At 42.3% G+C, this 17,049-nt stretch overlaps 1 protein-coding gene across 2 annotated transcripts in view; it reads left to right on the top strand.

Annotated features, from left to right (window-relative positions):
- The window catches only part of LOC146074490 (monocarboxylate transporter 2-like), an 84,122-nt gene that overhangs the window by 30,242 nt on the left and 36,831 nt on the right, over positions 1-17,049 (top strand). For both annotated transcript variants that reach the window (XM_083182633.1, XM_083182632.1), the window contains exon 3: positions 7,419-7,651. In XM_083182633.1, the coding sequence (XP_083038759.1) occupies positions 7,438-7,651 (214 nt within the window). In that variant the 5' untranslated portion in view covers positions 7,419-7,437. The remainder of the gene's footprint in view (positions 1-7,418; positions 7,652-17,049) is intronic.

Here is a 17,049-nt window from a genome sequence, read left to right as displayed (position 1 = left end):
GACAAAATTGTTCTAACAATGGGCAAGACCATGTGCACTGCAGGTGGGGCAGATGTAACATGTGCAAAAAGAGTTAGATGTGGGTGGGATATGTTAAAACTGAAATCTAAGTTATATTGTAAAAATAAAGCAGCCAGTATTTACCCTGCACAGAAACAAAATAACTCAGGCCATTTGATCCTGGTTTTTCAAATAATTATCTTTATGCTTCCTAAAACAAAAGGTCAGACCCCACCCAATTTTGACATTTGACTTTTTTACAGTATTATAAACTTTTCAGGGTGTTCAAGCCAAATTTATGAGAAATATACCAATTATCCCAACTAATTCCTTAATGCCGTTGACTGGCTTAGCAATTGAACTCTGCCGCTGGAGGAACAAAGGGCACATTAAGAAGTTTTAATGAAAGACTGCTGGGTTTGATCAATTTTGACCATACTATATCACAAACATTGATTTCACCCTCCAAGTGTAGCCCTATACCAACATTTTTGTGTGATTGTTTTTTGTACAGGTTAAGGTGATCACAGAGTGTATTTAGCAGCTACCAATTGCGTGTGATATTACATCTATTCTTTGCACTCAGTGAAGGCGTTACTCACCATTCTCATGGCAACAGCTGTCTAAAAGGGGTGCCCGATGACTGACTGACAGTCGGGATTCCAACAATCATTACACCGACTTCGGAATCCCGGCTGTTAAAATCCCAAAAGATGCGCAGCGGCTATTATTCTTCCTCGTGGGGATCCTTGACCCCCATAGAGGGAGAATAGAATAGGTTGTGAGCGTCGCGAGCCACTGTGGCTGCAGTGTGGCGAGCGCATCACTCACGACTCTGTCTGAGTCCCGGCAGTCCCTGCTATACCACACCTGTCTAAAAGCACACCCTTGTGAGGTGCTTACCTGCTTGTTATCCTCTAATATGGGCTGCATATCTTGCAAATATATTTCCACAAGTTCACAAAAAAGAAATGTGTGCACTCTGGAGCGGACGCGGCAAGGATTATCTGGAGCAAGCACTGACGTATCTGCTTCTTAAAAACAAAAAGTACTGTGTCATAATCTTTTAAAACTGCAAAAGTGTACATTAATCTTTCTTCGCTGAACCACAATATGTCAAAATAAATGTTGTTTTTTTCACATTATGCTGTATATACATCCTTATTGTCTCTGTCATTGATTGTAGGATCTAAAAAAACAGTGTTATTACAGGGTTGCCGACTTTAAGATTCTCCTCTCCGCTCAGGGGGCGGGGCTTATGAGTGACATCACTAAGCCCCGCCCCCATGCTGGTAAAGCAGGGAATTCAGGGAAAATTACGCAATTGTGCCGTTTTAGCTCCGCCCTCTCCTCTGAGACCCGAGGATTGCGGCATTTTAATGCCGCGATCCGGGGGACAGCGGGGGTCCCCCCTGAATCCGGGAGGGTTGCCCACCCTTCCAGGGGGCCGGGAGGGGGTCCCGATTTTCGGGAGACTCCCGGAAATTCCGGGAGGGTCGGCAACCCTTTGTTATCACCACATACTCACTTGAAAAGTATCAATTAGTTTCTGACAAAATGCATTCCCACTACCAGATGGTTAAAGGGCTACTGAATGTTCACTCTCTGCTACAATGTACGGTACTTGTGTATTTTGGCGGCGCCCATCGCATCGCATACCATAACGCATGCGATGGTATGCGATGCGACGCGATTTCGTTGGTTAGTGTACGATGGCATACAATTTTCAAATTGTATGCCATTGTACATGGCATACAATGCCATACGATGCGATGCGATTAAACATTGTATAAGCACCCTAATGGGTGCTTATACAATGTTAAGCACCCTAATGGGTGCTTACAATGTTAAATGCACCCCCACGCCACCCCCCCCACTATAAACGTGAACCCGAAGCGTGGCGAGCGCAGCGAGCCCGCGAGGGGCGGCGGTACGCGTCCTACGACCTTTTCATACCCCCACTATACACGTCGGCGTGGAGTTGAGAATAGATTAGTGTAGCGAGCCACCGAGCCCGAAGCGTGGCGAGCGCAGCGAGCCCCGCGAGGGGACGTGGATACCTGTGAAGCCCGCGAAGGGACGCGTTTACCTGTGAAGGTATCTGCGTCCCCTCGCGGGGCTCGCTGCGCTCGCCACGCTTCGGGCTCGGTGGCTCGCTGCGCTCCCCACACTAATCTATTCTCAACTCCATAGTGGATAGTGGGGGTATGAAAAGGTCGTAGGACGCGTACCGCCGCCCCTTGCGGGCGCGCTGCGCTCGCCACGCTTCGGGTTCACGTTTATAGTGGGGGGGTGGCGTGCAGGTGCATTTAACATTGTAAGCACCCATTAGGGTGCTCAAAAGCACCCTTTAGGGTGCTTATACGATTTTTCATCGTATAGGGGGTCAAAATCGCGTCGCATCGCATGCCATCGGGTACATGGCATGCGATGCGATGCGTTCATCGAACGATGCTGAAATCGGGCGCCGCCAAAATACACAAGTACCCAATGTACAATGGGTGTACTACAGTATTATAAAACCAGATTATGCAGCAGACAGACTTTCCAAGGGGAGTAGAGGAGGACACCAGCACAAGATTGCAGAAGCTGATCTTCAATAGTCCACATGTATATTTTATCACACAAAGGTCCCAATTCACATTGACTCGCTAAACAGCATAAATTCGCTGCTTAGCGAGCCCTCTAACGCTGCCCGCTGGGTAAGCGAATGCCTGCCCCCCACATAAACATCCCTGCTGCAATGTGAATGGATGTTTACCATAAACATTCATTTGTATGGGAGACCATAGAATGATTTTTCACCTGTTCGTAAATATAAGTCAGTCTTGACTGACCTATATTTGCAGCACGCGACTCCGAGAATGAGGCAGGAGGCTGACTTCCTGTGATGTCCTCCGCCCACCCCGGCAGGCATCTGCCCGCCCACGTACCCATGGAAGGACCCAGCGTTTCCATGGGGATGTCCTGGGTGTTCCCATGCACCATCCCCCTGAACGTCTCCATCCCGCACCCTCCCCCCCCCCATGCGAACACCTTGGCACATGCGTATTTTAGCATATTTGCATGTGCAGAGCCAAAACATTGGTCCCTGGTGTGAATAAGCCGGGGACCAATTGGACCTGAATCAGGCCCATAGTACTAAGTTTGAAAAGTGATGAATTAGAGATTAATAAAGTGGCAGTCAATCAGCCCCTAACTGTCATGCTACCATCTCTGTTTGAAAAATGGCAGTTGGTGGGTAGTTTATCACTCTCCATTTTATCTCTTTTGAAGGCGTAGTACATCTCGGCCCTAGTGACAATTTGGGTGTCATTATATTTGTATTGTGCAGGTGGGTGCAAGAGAGTTGCCATAAAACAGCAATGCTAGGCATTAAATATACACATACAACAGCTAACTCGTGTGAAGCACGGCAAAGAAGCTTCATGTAATCAATTATGTTTCTTTTTACATAAGTAAACAGCAATTATCCCTCTGGAATGTTTCCTCCCTCCATCTAAGGATATACGCATTATTGCAAAACTCCAGATGGCAAAGCATAGTACTCATTATGTACATACTGTATTTGCATCACAGACAGTATACCCGCCTATGAAGGTAGTGTTAGCAATGGTGGTCAATATACTGTATGTCTCTGTGCTGAGCTTGTCTCAACTTAGTCATATGTGTTATCTATAGGATTTTCAAAGACATTAAGTAGCCCGGCAAGCCTACGGAATGCTACCTTAAATTCATGCTCTGTGATTATTAGCTGTATGTATGCAATAGTCTTGTGAGGACACAAAACTTGTGTAAAGTTCATTTAAAATATTGCTGGTGTGATGGTATCAGTCCAGATGTTACAGGTTAAAATGAATCATTGGCCATAAAGTAGAAAACACATAATTTGTGCAAACTAAATACTGCATATGTTTGATGTTACTGGCTCCAAATATACTCTCTCCTGCTCAAAAAGATTCAAGAGGTTAGCAGCATGGATGACATTAAATATATTCGCCACTTCCTGAGTGGTTTCCAGGTCTTCCACAGTGGCCAGTTTGACACAGGAGAGCATCTCTTCGCTAGTTGGGATGATGCAAAGTGACCACAGTGACTGTCTGAGGAGACAGCCTCCGAAGTGAAGAGACTGGGGGAGGGATAAAAAGGCGAGTGTAGAGTGATAAAGTAGGGAGAGATAAAGCAATTATTGAGCTGCTAACTGTCATTTTTAGCCACTGATTGGGTGGTACTTTATCTGTCTCCACCTTATCAATCTCCAAACAATGATGCATATGCCCCTGTGGGTTAATTATCTGCAAGTGAATGTAGAGAGTGACCTTACTGCCCACCTGATAGAGAAGAGCAAATAAGTGAGTTACAACCACAGCACCTATGAATAGACGAGGCTTGTCAGATTTTGTAAACCAATGTTGGTTTGACAACTAAAGCTAATGTTCAAAAATCTGAATGACCTGGTAGATATTTTGTTTTGAACCAGTAAATGGTAGTCATTGACCAAAAAGGCTGTTATAGTACTTTGGAGGCTAATTATTTGGCAATGTGTATAATCTGGCCAGGCAATCCTAGTTCTCTGGGGTGTGGAGTTTGTTTTAAAGTGCAATTTTTCCCTTAGGCTTGTGAATTCTTCCTTTTGGGAGACTGTGGTGACCATGAGGAGAATATGTAATGTCAGCTGATAATAATTAGCTGCCAGATTGTGGGGAACTAAACAGTTGTACTAGAACCCATTACTTCTCTCAGTGATGGAGCGCTATAATCTGCTTGTGAATTTGCCATGGCAATCAAATATTATAAATATTGCAACCATCTTCTTCTGGGGTAGAATTCCTCAGTATGTTGCAGACCAGTAGCAGATTTTTATGTGCAAAAAGGGCAATGAGTCCTAGAGGGCCCACTCCACACACATGGCACCCATTCTTCAATACTTATCCCTCCTGGGGAATGGGAATGGAGGCAGCAGAATTTACGGGAATCCCTAAATAATGGGGTGTGGTGCCAATTTTTCAGGAGTTCTGTGCATAGCCTGAGCCCCCTTGTAATGTTCACAATTGATATTAATATGTGTTATATGCAAAGTAGGCAACAAAGGCCTTGAGCACAACACCTGTAACTTTTAGGCAAAGTAGAAATGAAGAAATGAAGGTGCTATACCCACTTGTGCACATTTCCTAAATGTTTTTCAGACAAAATGAGAAATAATTGTTGTTTACTCTCTTCCATTGCCTGGCTGGAAAATGGATGGTGAGTGAAGATATCAGTCAAATCCAAAACGCTGCCCATACTGTAGCAGCCCATCAACTATTATTTATCTAGTACACTACTAAACCATAGGTGTTATAGAATTATTGCTTATTATCAACAAGTTCCTATCTTACAATCTTTAGAAGGTGTGAGACCTCTCCCCTTTTTAAGGTGGCACCTATAGACTAAGTGGATCCCAGGCAAAATTGGTATTTTCCATATTTTCTAGACAAAATAGGTAATTCATATCCCTGATTAACTAACATACATTATGAGTTACCATTCCTGGGTAAAGTAGGTAATGAAGATAATTTCGTTAAACTTATTTCAGAGGTTGTACACAATGCTGAGGCATTCGACACAATTACCGGTACTTGTGTACTTTCACGGCTCCCATCGCATGCCAAATGTAGTGGCATACGATGGCATGCGATGGCATGCGATGGCATGTGATTTTTGCAGTTTTTAGCATTTTTGAAAAACCGCATGCGATTTTTAACAGAAATGCATCCAAATGCATTGAAATTAGTATCAAACATGTTCAATGGCCCCCAAATGTCATTTTTGAGGCTGTACCACCCCCACTATCAACACGAACCCGAAGCGTGGCGAGCGCAGCGAGCCCGCGAGGGGCGGCGGTACGCGTCCTATGACCTTTTCATACTCCCACTATCCACGTCAGCGTGGAGTTGAGAATAGAAAGTGTGGCGAGCGCAGCGAGCCACCGAGCCCGAAGCGTGGCGAGCGCAGCGAGCCCCGCGAGGGGACACGGACACCTGTGAAGCCCGCGAGGGGACGCATATACCTGAGAAGGTATCCGTGTCCCCTCGTGGGGCTCGCTGCGCTCGCCACGCTTCGGGCTCGGTGGCTCGCTGTGCTCGCCACACTTTCTATTCTCAACTCCACGCCGACGTGGATAGTGGGGGTATGAAAAGGTCGTAGGACGCGTACCGCCGCCCCTCGCGGACTCGCTGCGCTCGCCACGCTTCGGGTTCGCGTTGATAGTGGGGGTGGTACAGCCTCAAAAATTACATTTGGGGGTCATCGAACATGTTTGATATTAATTTCAATGCATTTGGATGCATTTCTGTTAAAAATCGCATGCGATCGCATGCAATGCCATTTTTTCCTATACGATGGACATCGTGGGAGCCGTGATTGTACACAAGTACCCAATTACCTGTAATTTACCACTATGCATGCAAATATTCAAAAACACATTCCATTAGGAAAGATCTACAAACTGAAATGTATGGGTGCAGTCACACGATTAGCAGGCTAGGTCAATGATCTTAATGGGAGTCATCTTTAACCCATGTTCCAGTATTTGCTTCCTGATTGTAGAGGTGTCTATAATTAGCTCTTTCACAGAGGTTATATGAGCCAGTGGATTTATCAACATGCCACTGAGCTTATACTTATGTCCTGGCCTTCTGTTACTGATTCCATATAGCATTTGGGGGTGATTCTGTAATAATGCCTAAGGTAAAATGTTCCACCTCTACCACCTATAAGTAGTAAATAAATTACATTATTTCTGCTCATGGCTACCCATCAGGGCAGTAGAGAGCCTGACTGGGCCCAGTACTTTTCAGGGGGAATGACCTAATCATGGGAGGCATGACCATGTACCCTTGGAACAAAATACAGAAAAAAATAGCACTTTAAGCACCTCGCTGGCCACACTGCAGCCCAGCAGACAGCAGCATGTTCTGTGTTGAGAAGAGTGACTACAGCTGCTGCTGCTGCTGCCAGGTAATGGGTGGTCCATCAGACCTGGGCCTAGGTAATTAGTACCCCCCCCCCCTCTCGGCACCACTGATAGTCATTAGTAGACTCAGTGCCATATATATATATATATATATATATATATATATACAGGTTGTAGTGGCCAATTGTGGAGTTGTTGTTTACAATTATATTGCTTCCTGTATGTTTCTTTCATCTCTTTTGATATTATATTACCTAATGTAAAATTTAATTTTTAGAGATGAATGGGAGAAGACGGTTTTTGTTGTAGAAGTTTAAGTAAAAATCTGTCCCAACTTGTACTTTTTTATAGTTATTCATTTGTAATGACCTGTCTCAAAATACTAGGATGTGTTTTATATGTATTTTTTTTATATGTATTTTTATTCATGACTAAACTAAGAAAAAAATTATTTGTTTTTCAGAATATCCACACTTTAAAAAATGCCTGACATGCCAGTGACGCTACAACACACCCCTCCAGATGGAGGCTGGGGATGGGTGGTCGTTTTTGCTTCTTTCATTTCAATTGGATTTTCATATGCATTTCCCAAAGCCATTACTGTTTACTTCAAAGAAATTCAGGAGATATTCAGCACATCATACAGTGAAATTGCATGGATATCATCTATTATGCTGGCTGTTATGTATGCTGGCGGTAAGTTGAAAAACACTTATTTTGCAGTATGTTTAATGGACCATATGAATGCAAAAATTAAGCATTTATAACTTTATGTTGATGACTACACATGGGGTTACCAAATGATCAAGAATTAGCAAAATTGTGGCCAAATATGTCAAATGCTTTAAAGGCAAATTGTGCACATGTACGTACAGCAGGCATTCATAGGTCATGAAGATTTACACATAAAACAAGGTTCTTAACCAATCAGATTTGATGCATTATAACATTCAATTATAATAATTTAAATATGATAATTTATAGCCCAGATATAATGTTTTAGAGCTAATTAATGTACAATGACTTAATTGTAAAAAGTACTATACCCCATTTGCATCACCCCAAACCCCTTATTACACTTACACCATACAAACCCCTTATTACACTTACACCAAACAAACCCCTTATTACACTTACACTATACAAACCCCTTATTACACTTACACCATACAAACCCCTTATTACACTTACACCATACAAACCCCTTATTACACTTACACCATACAAACCCCTTATTACACTTACACCATACAAACCCCTTATTACACTTACACCATACAAACCCCTTATTACACTTACACCATACAAACCCCTTATTACACTTACACCATACAGACCCCTTATTACACTTACACTATACAAACCCCTTATTACACTTACACCATACAAACCCCTTATTACACTTACACCATACAAACCCCTTATTACACTTACACCATACAAACCCCTTATTACACTTACACCACCGGGTTGTGATATTTATTGATACCTGTACAGATGTAGCCATGCTTATCTTTGCTGCTATGTGGCATGTTGCCAAGCTCACCAGGCTATAACTTTTCTGATCCAGCTATGTCTTCATTAATTCTGTTAAGCGATCTCAAATACTTTGTAAAATACATCTTTATGTCACACATTGTATCTGTATGCAGTGTGACACTCAAAGGTATGAAACAATTATTGTAATTGTACAATATGTAGTACAGTGTAAATCTACAGGATTTGCTGTATTCCCGTTTGCATACTTAAGCTCCTAGTAAGTATGATTCATACAGTATAATAAATTGATGGCACTAAATTGCATTTACTTCTGCTAACATGATATCACATATCCCTGACCTTTCTCAAGGACATGAGTGGAAGAGAACAAGCAGGGAACTGCATATTTTATGCAAAGAGCACAATGGGAACAAGCTCCTGCAAATATTCTATGTTTTACTTAATTGGCCCAGAATCTGGGACTCGCATCTGTAGCTCATGTGCTCTACAAGGAAACAAGCTCTCCTAGGATCTTGTGTGTTATATATATATAATACAAAGAACAAGGGGGCGCTTCATGGTGCATGTAAATGACATATTTAATAAGGAGCCAATAAAAACAGTAAAAGCAATTGCTCGTACCAATAAAACAAACACTGTGGACTGGTTACCACATGACATGAACAATACCCGGGGTACACTGCTCCAATGTACACTCCACGAACGCCGAATCACAGGGAATCACAGACGCTGGCTTGCGCTCTGGAATCTCCAACCTCGGAAGCTATGGAGGACACGGACCAGGGAAAATGCCGGGTGACAAGCGGGTATCTTAAGCCACGCCCTAATGCGTTTCGTCCCCAAGACTTCATCAGAGAATGATGATGATGCCCCCCAGTACTGCAAATTCCGCAATTCGCAGGGCTTCGAGGATGGGGTGGGGCACCTTTCCGGGGAGCCAAATTTAAATATTGGCTTTATTTCATAAATAGTAAGTAAAAATCCATGGTTTCCCCCAGCTCGCCGAATAGTATTAGTAACCAGTCTAGAATACTACATGATAATAGAATTCAGAGATATTGATTACATATACTGTATTTGCACATATGTGAGTAAGCCGTCGTCAAGGCTTCTCTGTATATTGGGGGTCCCTAGCACTATATCTAGGTGCAGGGTGCTCAAGTTAACATATTTTTACCTCTCATCTAGAGCTGTTTTTTTTATTTAGCAACCCACTAATCGACATTTTGGTTTAATGAAAAACCAACATACTGTAATAGAAGGTAAATCAGACATCTTAGTTACATATATTTTGCAAAAAATATGATAAGCTTCCGGGCCTTGTCAAGGCCTCTCTGATACCGTAAATCCTACACTGCACGATAACAGCACTCATTCTGGGCCATATAATTGTCTACTGTAAGGCTACATGATAACAGCACCTATTCTGGGCCATATAATTGTCTACTGTAAGGCTACATGATAACAGCACCCAATCTGGGCCATACAATTGTCTACTATAAGGCTACATGATAACAGCACCTATTCTGGGCCATATAATTGTCTACTGTAAGGCTACATGATAACAGCACCCAATCTGGGCCATACAATTGTCTACTATAAGGCTACATGATAACAGCACCTATTCTGGGCCATATAATTGTCTACTGTAAGGCTACATGATAACAGCACTTACCAATATATCTAAGTTGAGAGCCAGCCTATCAGGAGTTACCACTACATTTACACCGCCGAAAAATCCGGGTCAGCGGCGGGTCAGACCCGGATCTTCGGTGGTGTAAATCCCTGATGCCGTGTCCCTTTACACGGGACTTCTACCCAGGTCCTGACCTGGGTAGAACACGGCTAGGACCTGGGTAGAGGGCGGTGTAAATGGGAACGCCGGGTCGGATGACCCGGCTCCCATTTACATGAATGGGGAACGTCCAACCTGCGGACCGCAGCGTCCGCAGGTTGGACGGGTTGTCAGCCTGACACTGACAGCCGGTGCTGCTGTCTGCTATACCCTGCAGACAGCAGCGGCGGCGGGGGAGGGAGGTGAACGGATGCCTGTGTGCAGCATCCATTCACCTCCTGTGCAACGGCGGGGGGAGTGTGCGTGGGGACTGGGGGCAGCCCAGCAGCTTACCTTAGTGCTGGGCTGCACCCAGCAGCGTTCCGGTCCGGCGGCGGCGGTGATTGGCGCTTGGAGATGACATCATCCTGTAATCTCCAAGCACGGGGGGGCGGGTGCGGGCCGGGCTGTCCGCCCGGTGTAAATTGCACTAAACGCCGGGTCGCACCCGGCTTGAACCTGGGTCTAAAAAAAAACGGGTGCCACCCAGCGTTTTGGTGTAAAAGGGGTATAAATCTTCCCTGTGGCACTACAGGAACCAGTATGCCCTCCAAATGCAGGTCCCAACAAATGCCTCTTGCATATAAAACCAATGTGAAAGTTGCTTAATCAAACAAGTAATGCCCCTCATGTGCTGCAAGGGAGGGGGATTGAACACCCAGCACAACAATTGAATGATTGATTTATATTATCAGACAGATAGTTGGGGGTGCTACCTACTGGTTTTATATACTAAACAGATGAAGCAAAAAAACACCAGGAAAACCAGTTTGTTTAGATGCACTCTTCCTTCCACAGACAGAATTATTATTAAAAATCAAAATTTTATTAGCAAATAGAATAAAGAATATCCTTAAGTCTAATTCAAAATGTCTTGCACTGTATGGATACATATTCGTACCTTACAATATATTTATTTTATTTCAAATTCCTACATTGGAAATACAAAGTGAAGTATAGAAATATAAAATCACGTACTGTATAGAAAAGTGTATAGAAAAAGAAAAGAAATCAAATTGGTGCAAAAAATTAAGATTAAAAACCAGTCTGTCTGTCACTTAATTGTTTCTTTGTCAATAAAGTTTTATTTTTTAAGCACTGCTGGATTATATATATATTCTCAAAGTCCCATTCAGTAAATCTCTTCTTTAAATATTATTTGGGCTAAGAGATAACATTCTCCATACAGGCTGCAGCGCTAGCTTTTCTGCTTATATGTTCATAGCATTAAAGTAATCAGAAGATATAAAGTATAACATGAGATGGATAGGAGGCAGCGGTGATGCGTGTGCAGCCCAATGGGGTGCGGTGGTGGTGGCTGCAGCCATGACTCCGCCTTTCATCTTCTCCTCAGTCCTCTCCCCCGTGTGCTGCCCGCTGCTGCTGCTGCCTGTGACACTCCCACTGCTTGGTAAATGAAAGGTGGACAGTGAACTATGGCCCTTTTCTGTGCATCAGGCTGCTTCGCTTCTGGAGAAGGAGGCAGAGAAATGGGCGATGATTGGCTGCTGAAGCAAATTCCGGAAAGCCGCCGGTAGGCAGGGCTGTACTGTAGAGGCTGGGCAGAGTCATAGAATGACAGATCGGTGCTCTGATAAGCTATTAGCCCCGATCTGTCACTCCACGACTCTGCCCAGTGTTATACACACAGTCACAGAGTGACAGATTTGGGCTATTATATAGGAGATTGAAGTGTTTTTAAAAATATAGGGGCAGATGTATTAAGCTTTAACAAGAGATAAATCCCAGGGTGATAAGGAGAGATAAATGTCCAGCCAATCACCTGCTAACTGACATGTTACAAGATGTGTTTGAAAAAAGTCAGTAAGGAGCTGATTGGCTGGATGTTTTTCTCTCCTTATCACCTTTGCATTTATCTCTTGTTAAGGCTTAATACATCTGCCCCTTTGATCTTTATGATGCTGCTGCACACCTTTCTTATGTAGTATATAATATATAAATCATACATCAGAATAATGGTATAGATTCATTTTATGAAATGGTCCTATATTGTATTCTTATCAAGGGAGTAATATTTGATGTTCTGTTGTACCTGGTAGTGGACACAAATGTGTCCGTATACTATAATAGCCATTAGACTCAGCTGGAACAAATGTATCTATTTGTTTTTAACTTCAAGACTGTGAATGATCAGTGATAAATGGGTCACTGTGTCTTATGGTGATCTTTATATGTGATTCCCACTTCATGGCACTTTTACATATAACCCGTACGTTTTTATTCCTTACATGATTTATCAGACAGGCTCTATATAGTATATTACGGGGTGTCAGTAAATTTTAACAGCTGTTTTGATTCCAGCAAAGTGCATGTGCATAAAGACACATATATATTAATATACTTGTGGTGTACTGTAGGTAGGATCTCTTGACCTTTTGGTCTTTTGACCACAAGCATTTTGTCCATTGGGATAACTACTACATACTATATATATGGGAATATTGTGTAAAAGGGTCACTAAAGTGCTTAAACCATCACTGGCTGCAGTAAATTAATATACAGAATGTTTTACATGGATTTCTACATTAAGATCTAAAAATGCAAAAGATTTACTGCTCCTAAAATTTCCCTTTCTGGTAGCTGAAAGTAGTTTACTTTGATTTGATTAGGAGGCCTTGAAATGCATGGTAATAATATATTTCACATTTATAATATGTCATAAACTTGAAAAGCCTGAAATTCTCAACCTGAATTAATGGCAGGACAACAGTTTTTTATGTTATACTGCTACAGTATGTATTAATGCTATAATGCTGGATATATCTGTTGTAGAGTTTACAAATCAATACATTCAGTTATCTATAGGGGCAGCTATATGGGGATATTTAACAAGGTCCAAAACGCTTCTTTTTTTGTAACTTGTTTTCAAAAGGTAATATCAATTTTATATAGCATTAGCTGGTTATCCATTGGACAGAGTCCAACTGGAGAGGGATCTTCAAATCCCTACCCAGCAAGATGCACAAATATCCCCTTCCTCTTCTAATGCTGTTATGTGCATGCCTGGGCATAGATCACATATGTTCAGTGGCAGAGATGGATCAGATTCTAGAAGTATATTGTATGGTGAGAGGGGTGGCCTCTCACCTGAATTGTCCACACTCTCATGGGATCAGATCTCTCCAAGGTAAAAGAAAGCAATACTGGCATATTCTACAGCTGCAGTAGATGTTTGGAACTCCAGCATAGCTCAAAGTGGAATTCCAGGGTTTCCAAGTTTTCCAGAGCCAGAGGGAGGTCAGCACCAGAGGAATCATTTTAAACTCTCATTCACCTAGTCCTCAGTGCATTAATGCATGTTAGAGGCCAGATAGTAAGGAGAGTGACTGTAAGGGCCAAGGGCCTTCTAAAGAGAGCATGGACGATTTTGGCTGTAGCCCACTACAGCGGACTGATTTTTACATAGTTACATAGTAGGTAAGGCTGAAAAAAGACTTGCGTCCATCTAGTTCAACCTGGTATAGATATCCATTGCTGATTTGGTAGGTTCTGGTATTTTACAGACAAATTATATTTCTTATTTGTACCCATGGATGTTTTTCTCCAGTAAATGTTTGTCCAACTTTGCCTTGAACGCATTTAATGAGCCAGCCGTTACCACCTCTCTGGGAAGAGAGTTCCAGAGTTTGACTGTTCTGACCGTAAAGAAATTCTTTCTACTAGCTGAATGAAATCTTTTTTCTTCTAATCTATACTCATGCCCTCGCGTCCTAGATTCCTTTCTAGTAGAAAATAGGGTGTGTGACAGTTCCTTATATTGGCCCTTGATATACTTGTACATGTTAAGCATGTCCCCCCTTAAACGTCTCTTTTCTAATGTAAATAGTCCCAAATTGCTTAATCTCTCCCCGTAGCTTAAATTCTCCATTCCCCTAATAAGCTTTGTTGCACGCCTTTGGACTTTTTCTAATTCTATGATGTCCTTTTTATAGTGTGGGGCCCAGAACTGTACTCCGTACTCTAGGTGAGGTCTCACCAATGCTTTATATAGTGGCATAATTACCCTTGAGTCCCTAGTTTCCATTCCCCTCTTAATACATGCCAGAATTTTGTTGGCCTTTTTTGTAGCTACATTACAATGGGCACTACATCCTAGATTGCTGTCTATTTGGACTCCTAGATCCTTTTCAAGTATGGAATTACCCAGTTCCTCTCCGCTAAGGTTGTAACTTGCACACTGGTTGTGTCTCCCAAGGTGCATAACCTTACATTTATCTACATTGAACCTCATCTTCCATTTTTTTGCCCACTCATCTAGAATTGCAAGATCATTTTGAAGCATGGTGACATCTTCTGGTGATTTGATGACTTTGCTAAGTTTTGTATCGTCCGCAAAGATGGATACATTGCTGAGTAACCCTATCCCAATATCGTTAATAAAAATGTTAAAAGATTTCTAAGCATGAGGAGTGCTGGGACTTTTTATGTTAATTTACTTCGTTTCTGTATGTACTGTACCTGTGTTTCCAGGCTTAAGCCTGAGTATGATGTTCTTCAGTGTCTGCTGCCTGTACATAGATACTGTGTATTCACTGGAAGCCTGACTATCGAGTCCTTATTTCAAGTACATGTTTTACAGTAGTGATAGTGAAAGTTATTACAGTAATATAAACCCTTTATTGGGACAGCAGACGGACTTCCCCGCTGGGGTTGCTTGATAAAGATCTATCCTTTGTAGTTTTATAGCAGCTATAAGAGATAATTCTTTACAATGCATAATAGATTTTTTTTTATAATTATGCCACCTAGTGGTCTATGTAGCATTGATGGGTCAGTGGATATATTCTGTATCTCTGCCAATCTGAGTGATGCAGAATAAAATGTGTCCACTATTTACTGTTCAAGAACAGTACACTAACAAAAGGCAGGACTACACAATAGTAGCACTGTGCGTGGCCCCATACAACTTTGCCTCTAAACTAAAGCATTGTTTTTAATACTTTTAAATGAGAAGGGATGTCCAGCAGACTATACACCTATTTAGACTCCCATTTTGTTACAATTGTGTGACTTCTCAATGGTTCCCAACTGTAATATTTTAGACACTTATGTCTGTTTTACCTCACAGTTGCTGCTGGTATTCTGTCATGTTTTATATTACCACCCCAAGCTCAGTTACTGTATTATGAATAGCTCTCTTTTCTAGCAAACATGTTTATTCTAATTATACACATTCTTACACTGTTTTCTTCAGGTGTTAGACCAACAGATTTTTACAGCTGTTATCTATCTATCTATCTATCTATCTATCTCTGGTGGGTTAAGGCCCCAGTCAGACCTCACTACAAATGTACCAGCCAGATCCGGGACATGGAGAGCCTGTTCTGGGGGTTTGCATTTGGAAGAAAACTACACAGAATAGTAACATTGGATACCAGAAGATAAACAAGGGGGTTGGAGTCCCAGTCAGACCTCTCATTTGTGTATGCTGGACAGATCGTTGACCCAAAGAGTCTATCCTAGACCTTCCACTATATAGATTAGGAAGAAAACTTCACAGAGTGTAAAAACCATATGGTGTAATGTGGTGAGCAGAACCGTGACCTAGGAAGCCTGTTCTGCACCTTACACTTGATAGATAGAGGAAAAACACTTCACAAAGTAGAAACATTGGCTCCCAGTAGACATACTATGTGGTTGGGGTCCCAGTTGGGACATATGCTGCCTAGACCTTTTACCCGGGGAGCCAATTGTGGGCCTGCCACTGGAAGAATTTGGATGAAAATTTCACAAAAAGTGTTAAAATAGTATCCCAGAACATATAATAGGGCAAATGTAGTCAACTCCAGTCCAAAAGAGATACCAACTGTTCACAATATGCAGAAGACCTAGCAAGTGCACGGATGTATTCATTACTCACTAACACAATTGAAAAGATGCACACATAGAGCTAATTACTTCACATGCAATTCTATGAGGAGACCAGAAAAAACATTAACTGTTGTATTTTTTAATGACTGGAGTTGGCTACCCCTGTACTAGGGGGTTGTGGTCTCAGTTGGACCTTCCATTGTTGCACACAAGATAGGGGACTGGGGGCCTTTTCTCGGCATGCCACTGGATAGTTTTGGGTTGGTTGGACCTCAGTTGGAATGCGCTGGACAGAAAATTGACACAGGTAGCTTGTTCTGGGCCTTCCACATATTGGATTTGGAAGAAAACGTCACAAAATGGTAACATTGGGTCCCAGAACTTTGACCTAAGGCGCCTGTTTTTGTCCTGCCACTGGATGGTCATCTGGACAGCACTTGTGCAAGATTCCAACTGATCACTCTGATCACATTGCAAGGACAGGTTCCTTTTGGAGCCCTGAACCTGCAGTGCTCTTTGATAAATGGGGCTTTTGATAAATACTGCATTGTGATTCTGGGCAATAATATCGTACCCATTTTGCAGTGTAAATGCGATGATTGAAAACGGGCCCATAAGCAGAGAATTTCATACTGGATATTATAAAATGCTAGTTAATAAAAGCAGCAATTTGAACCAAAATCTCCTCAAAGGACTATTTACTCCAAATATTCTGGATTGGGGTAGTTTAATAGATTAACTGTGAAAAGGTTGACAGTCAATAGTGTCTGTTTACACCTTTGCAGTGTGCTTCATTATGTTGTGGCTTAACCTCTCTTTAATTGAATGAAGTACGCATATTGTGCTACCTTCTACTCCTCTACAACCGGGGAAACTTATTTCAGCCAGCGACAACATTGTCAGGTCATACATTCATTTGTTGTTTCTT

This window comes from Crinia signifera, chromosome 4, assembly GCF_055691185.1.
Source record: "Crinia signifera chromosome 4, ASM5569118v1, whole genome shotgun sequence".
Classification (NCBI taxonomy): Eukaryota; Metazoa; Chordata; class Amphibia; order Anura; family Myobatrachidae; genus Crinia; species Crinia signifera.
This window is presented reverse-complemented; position numbering and strand designations above follow the sequence as displayed.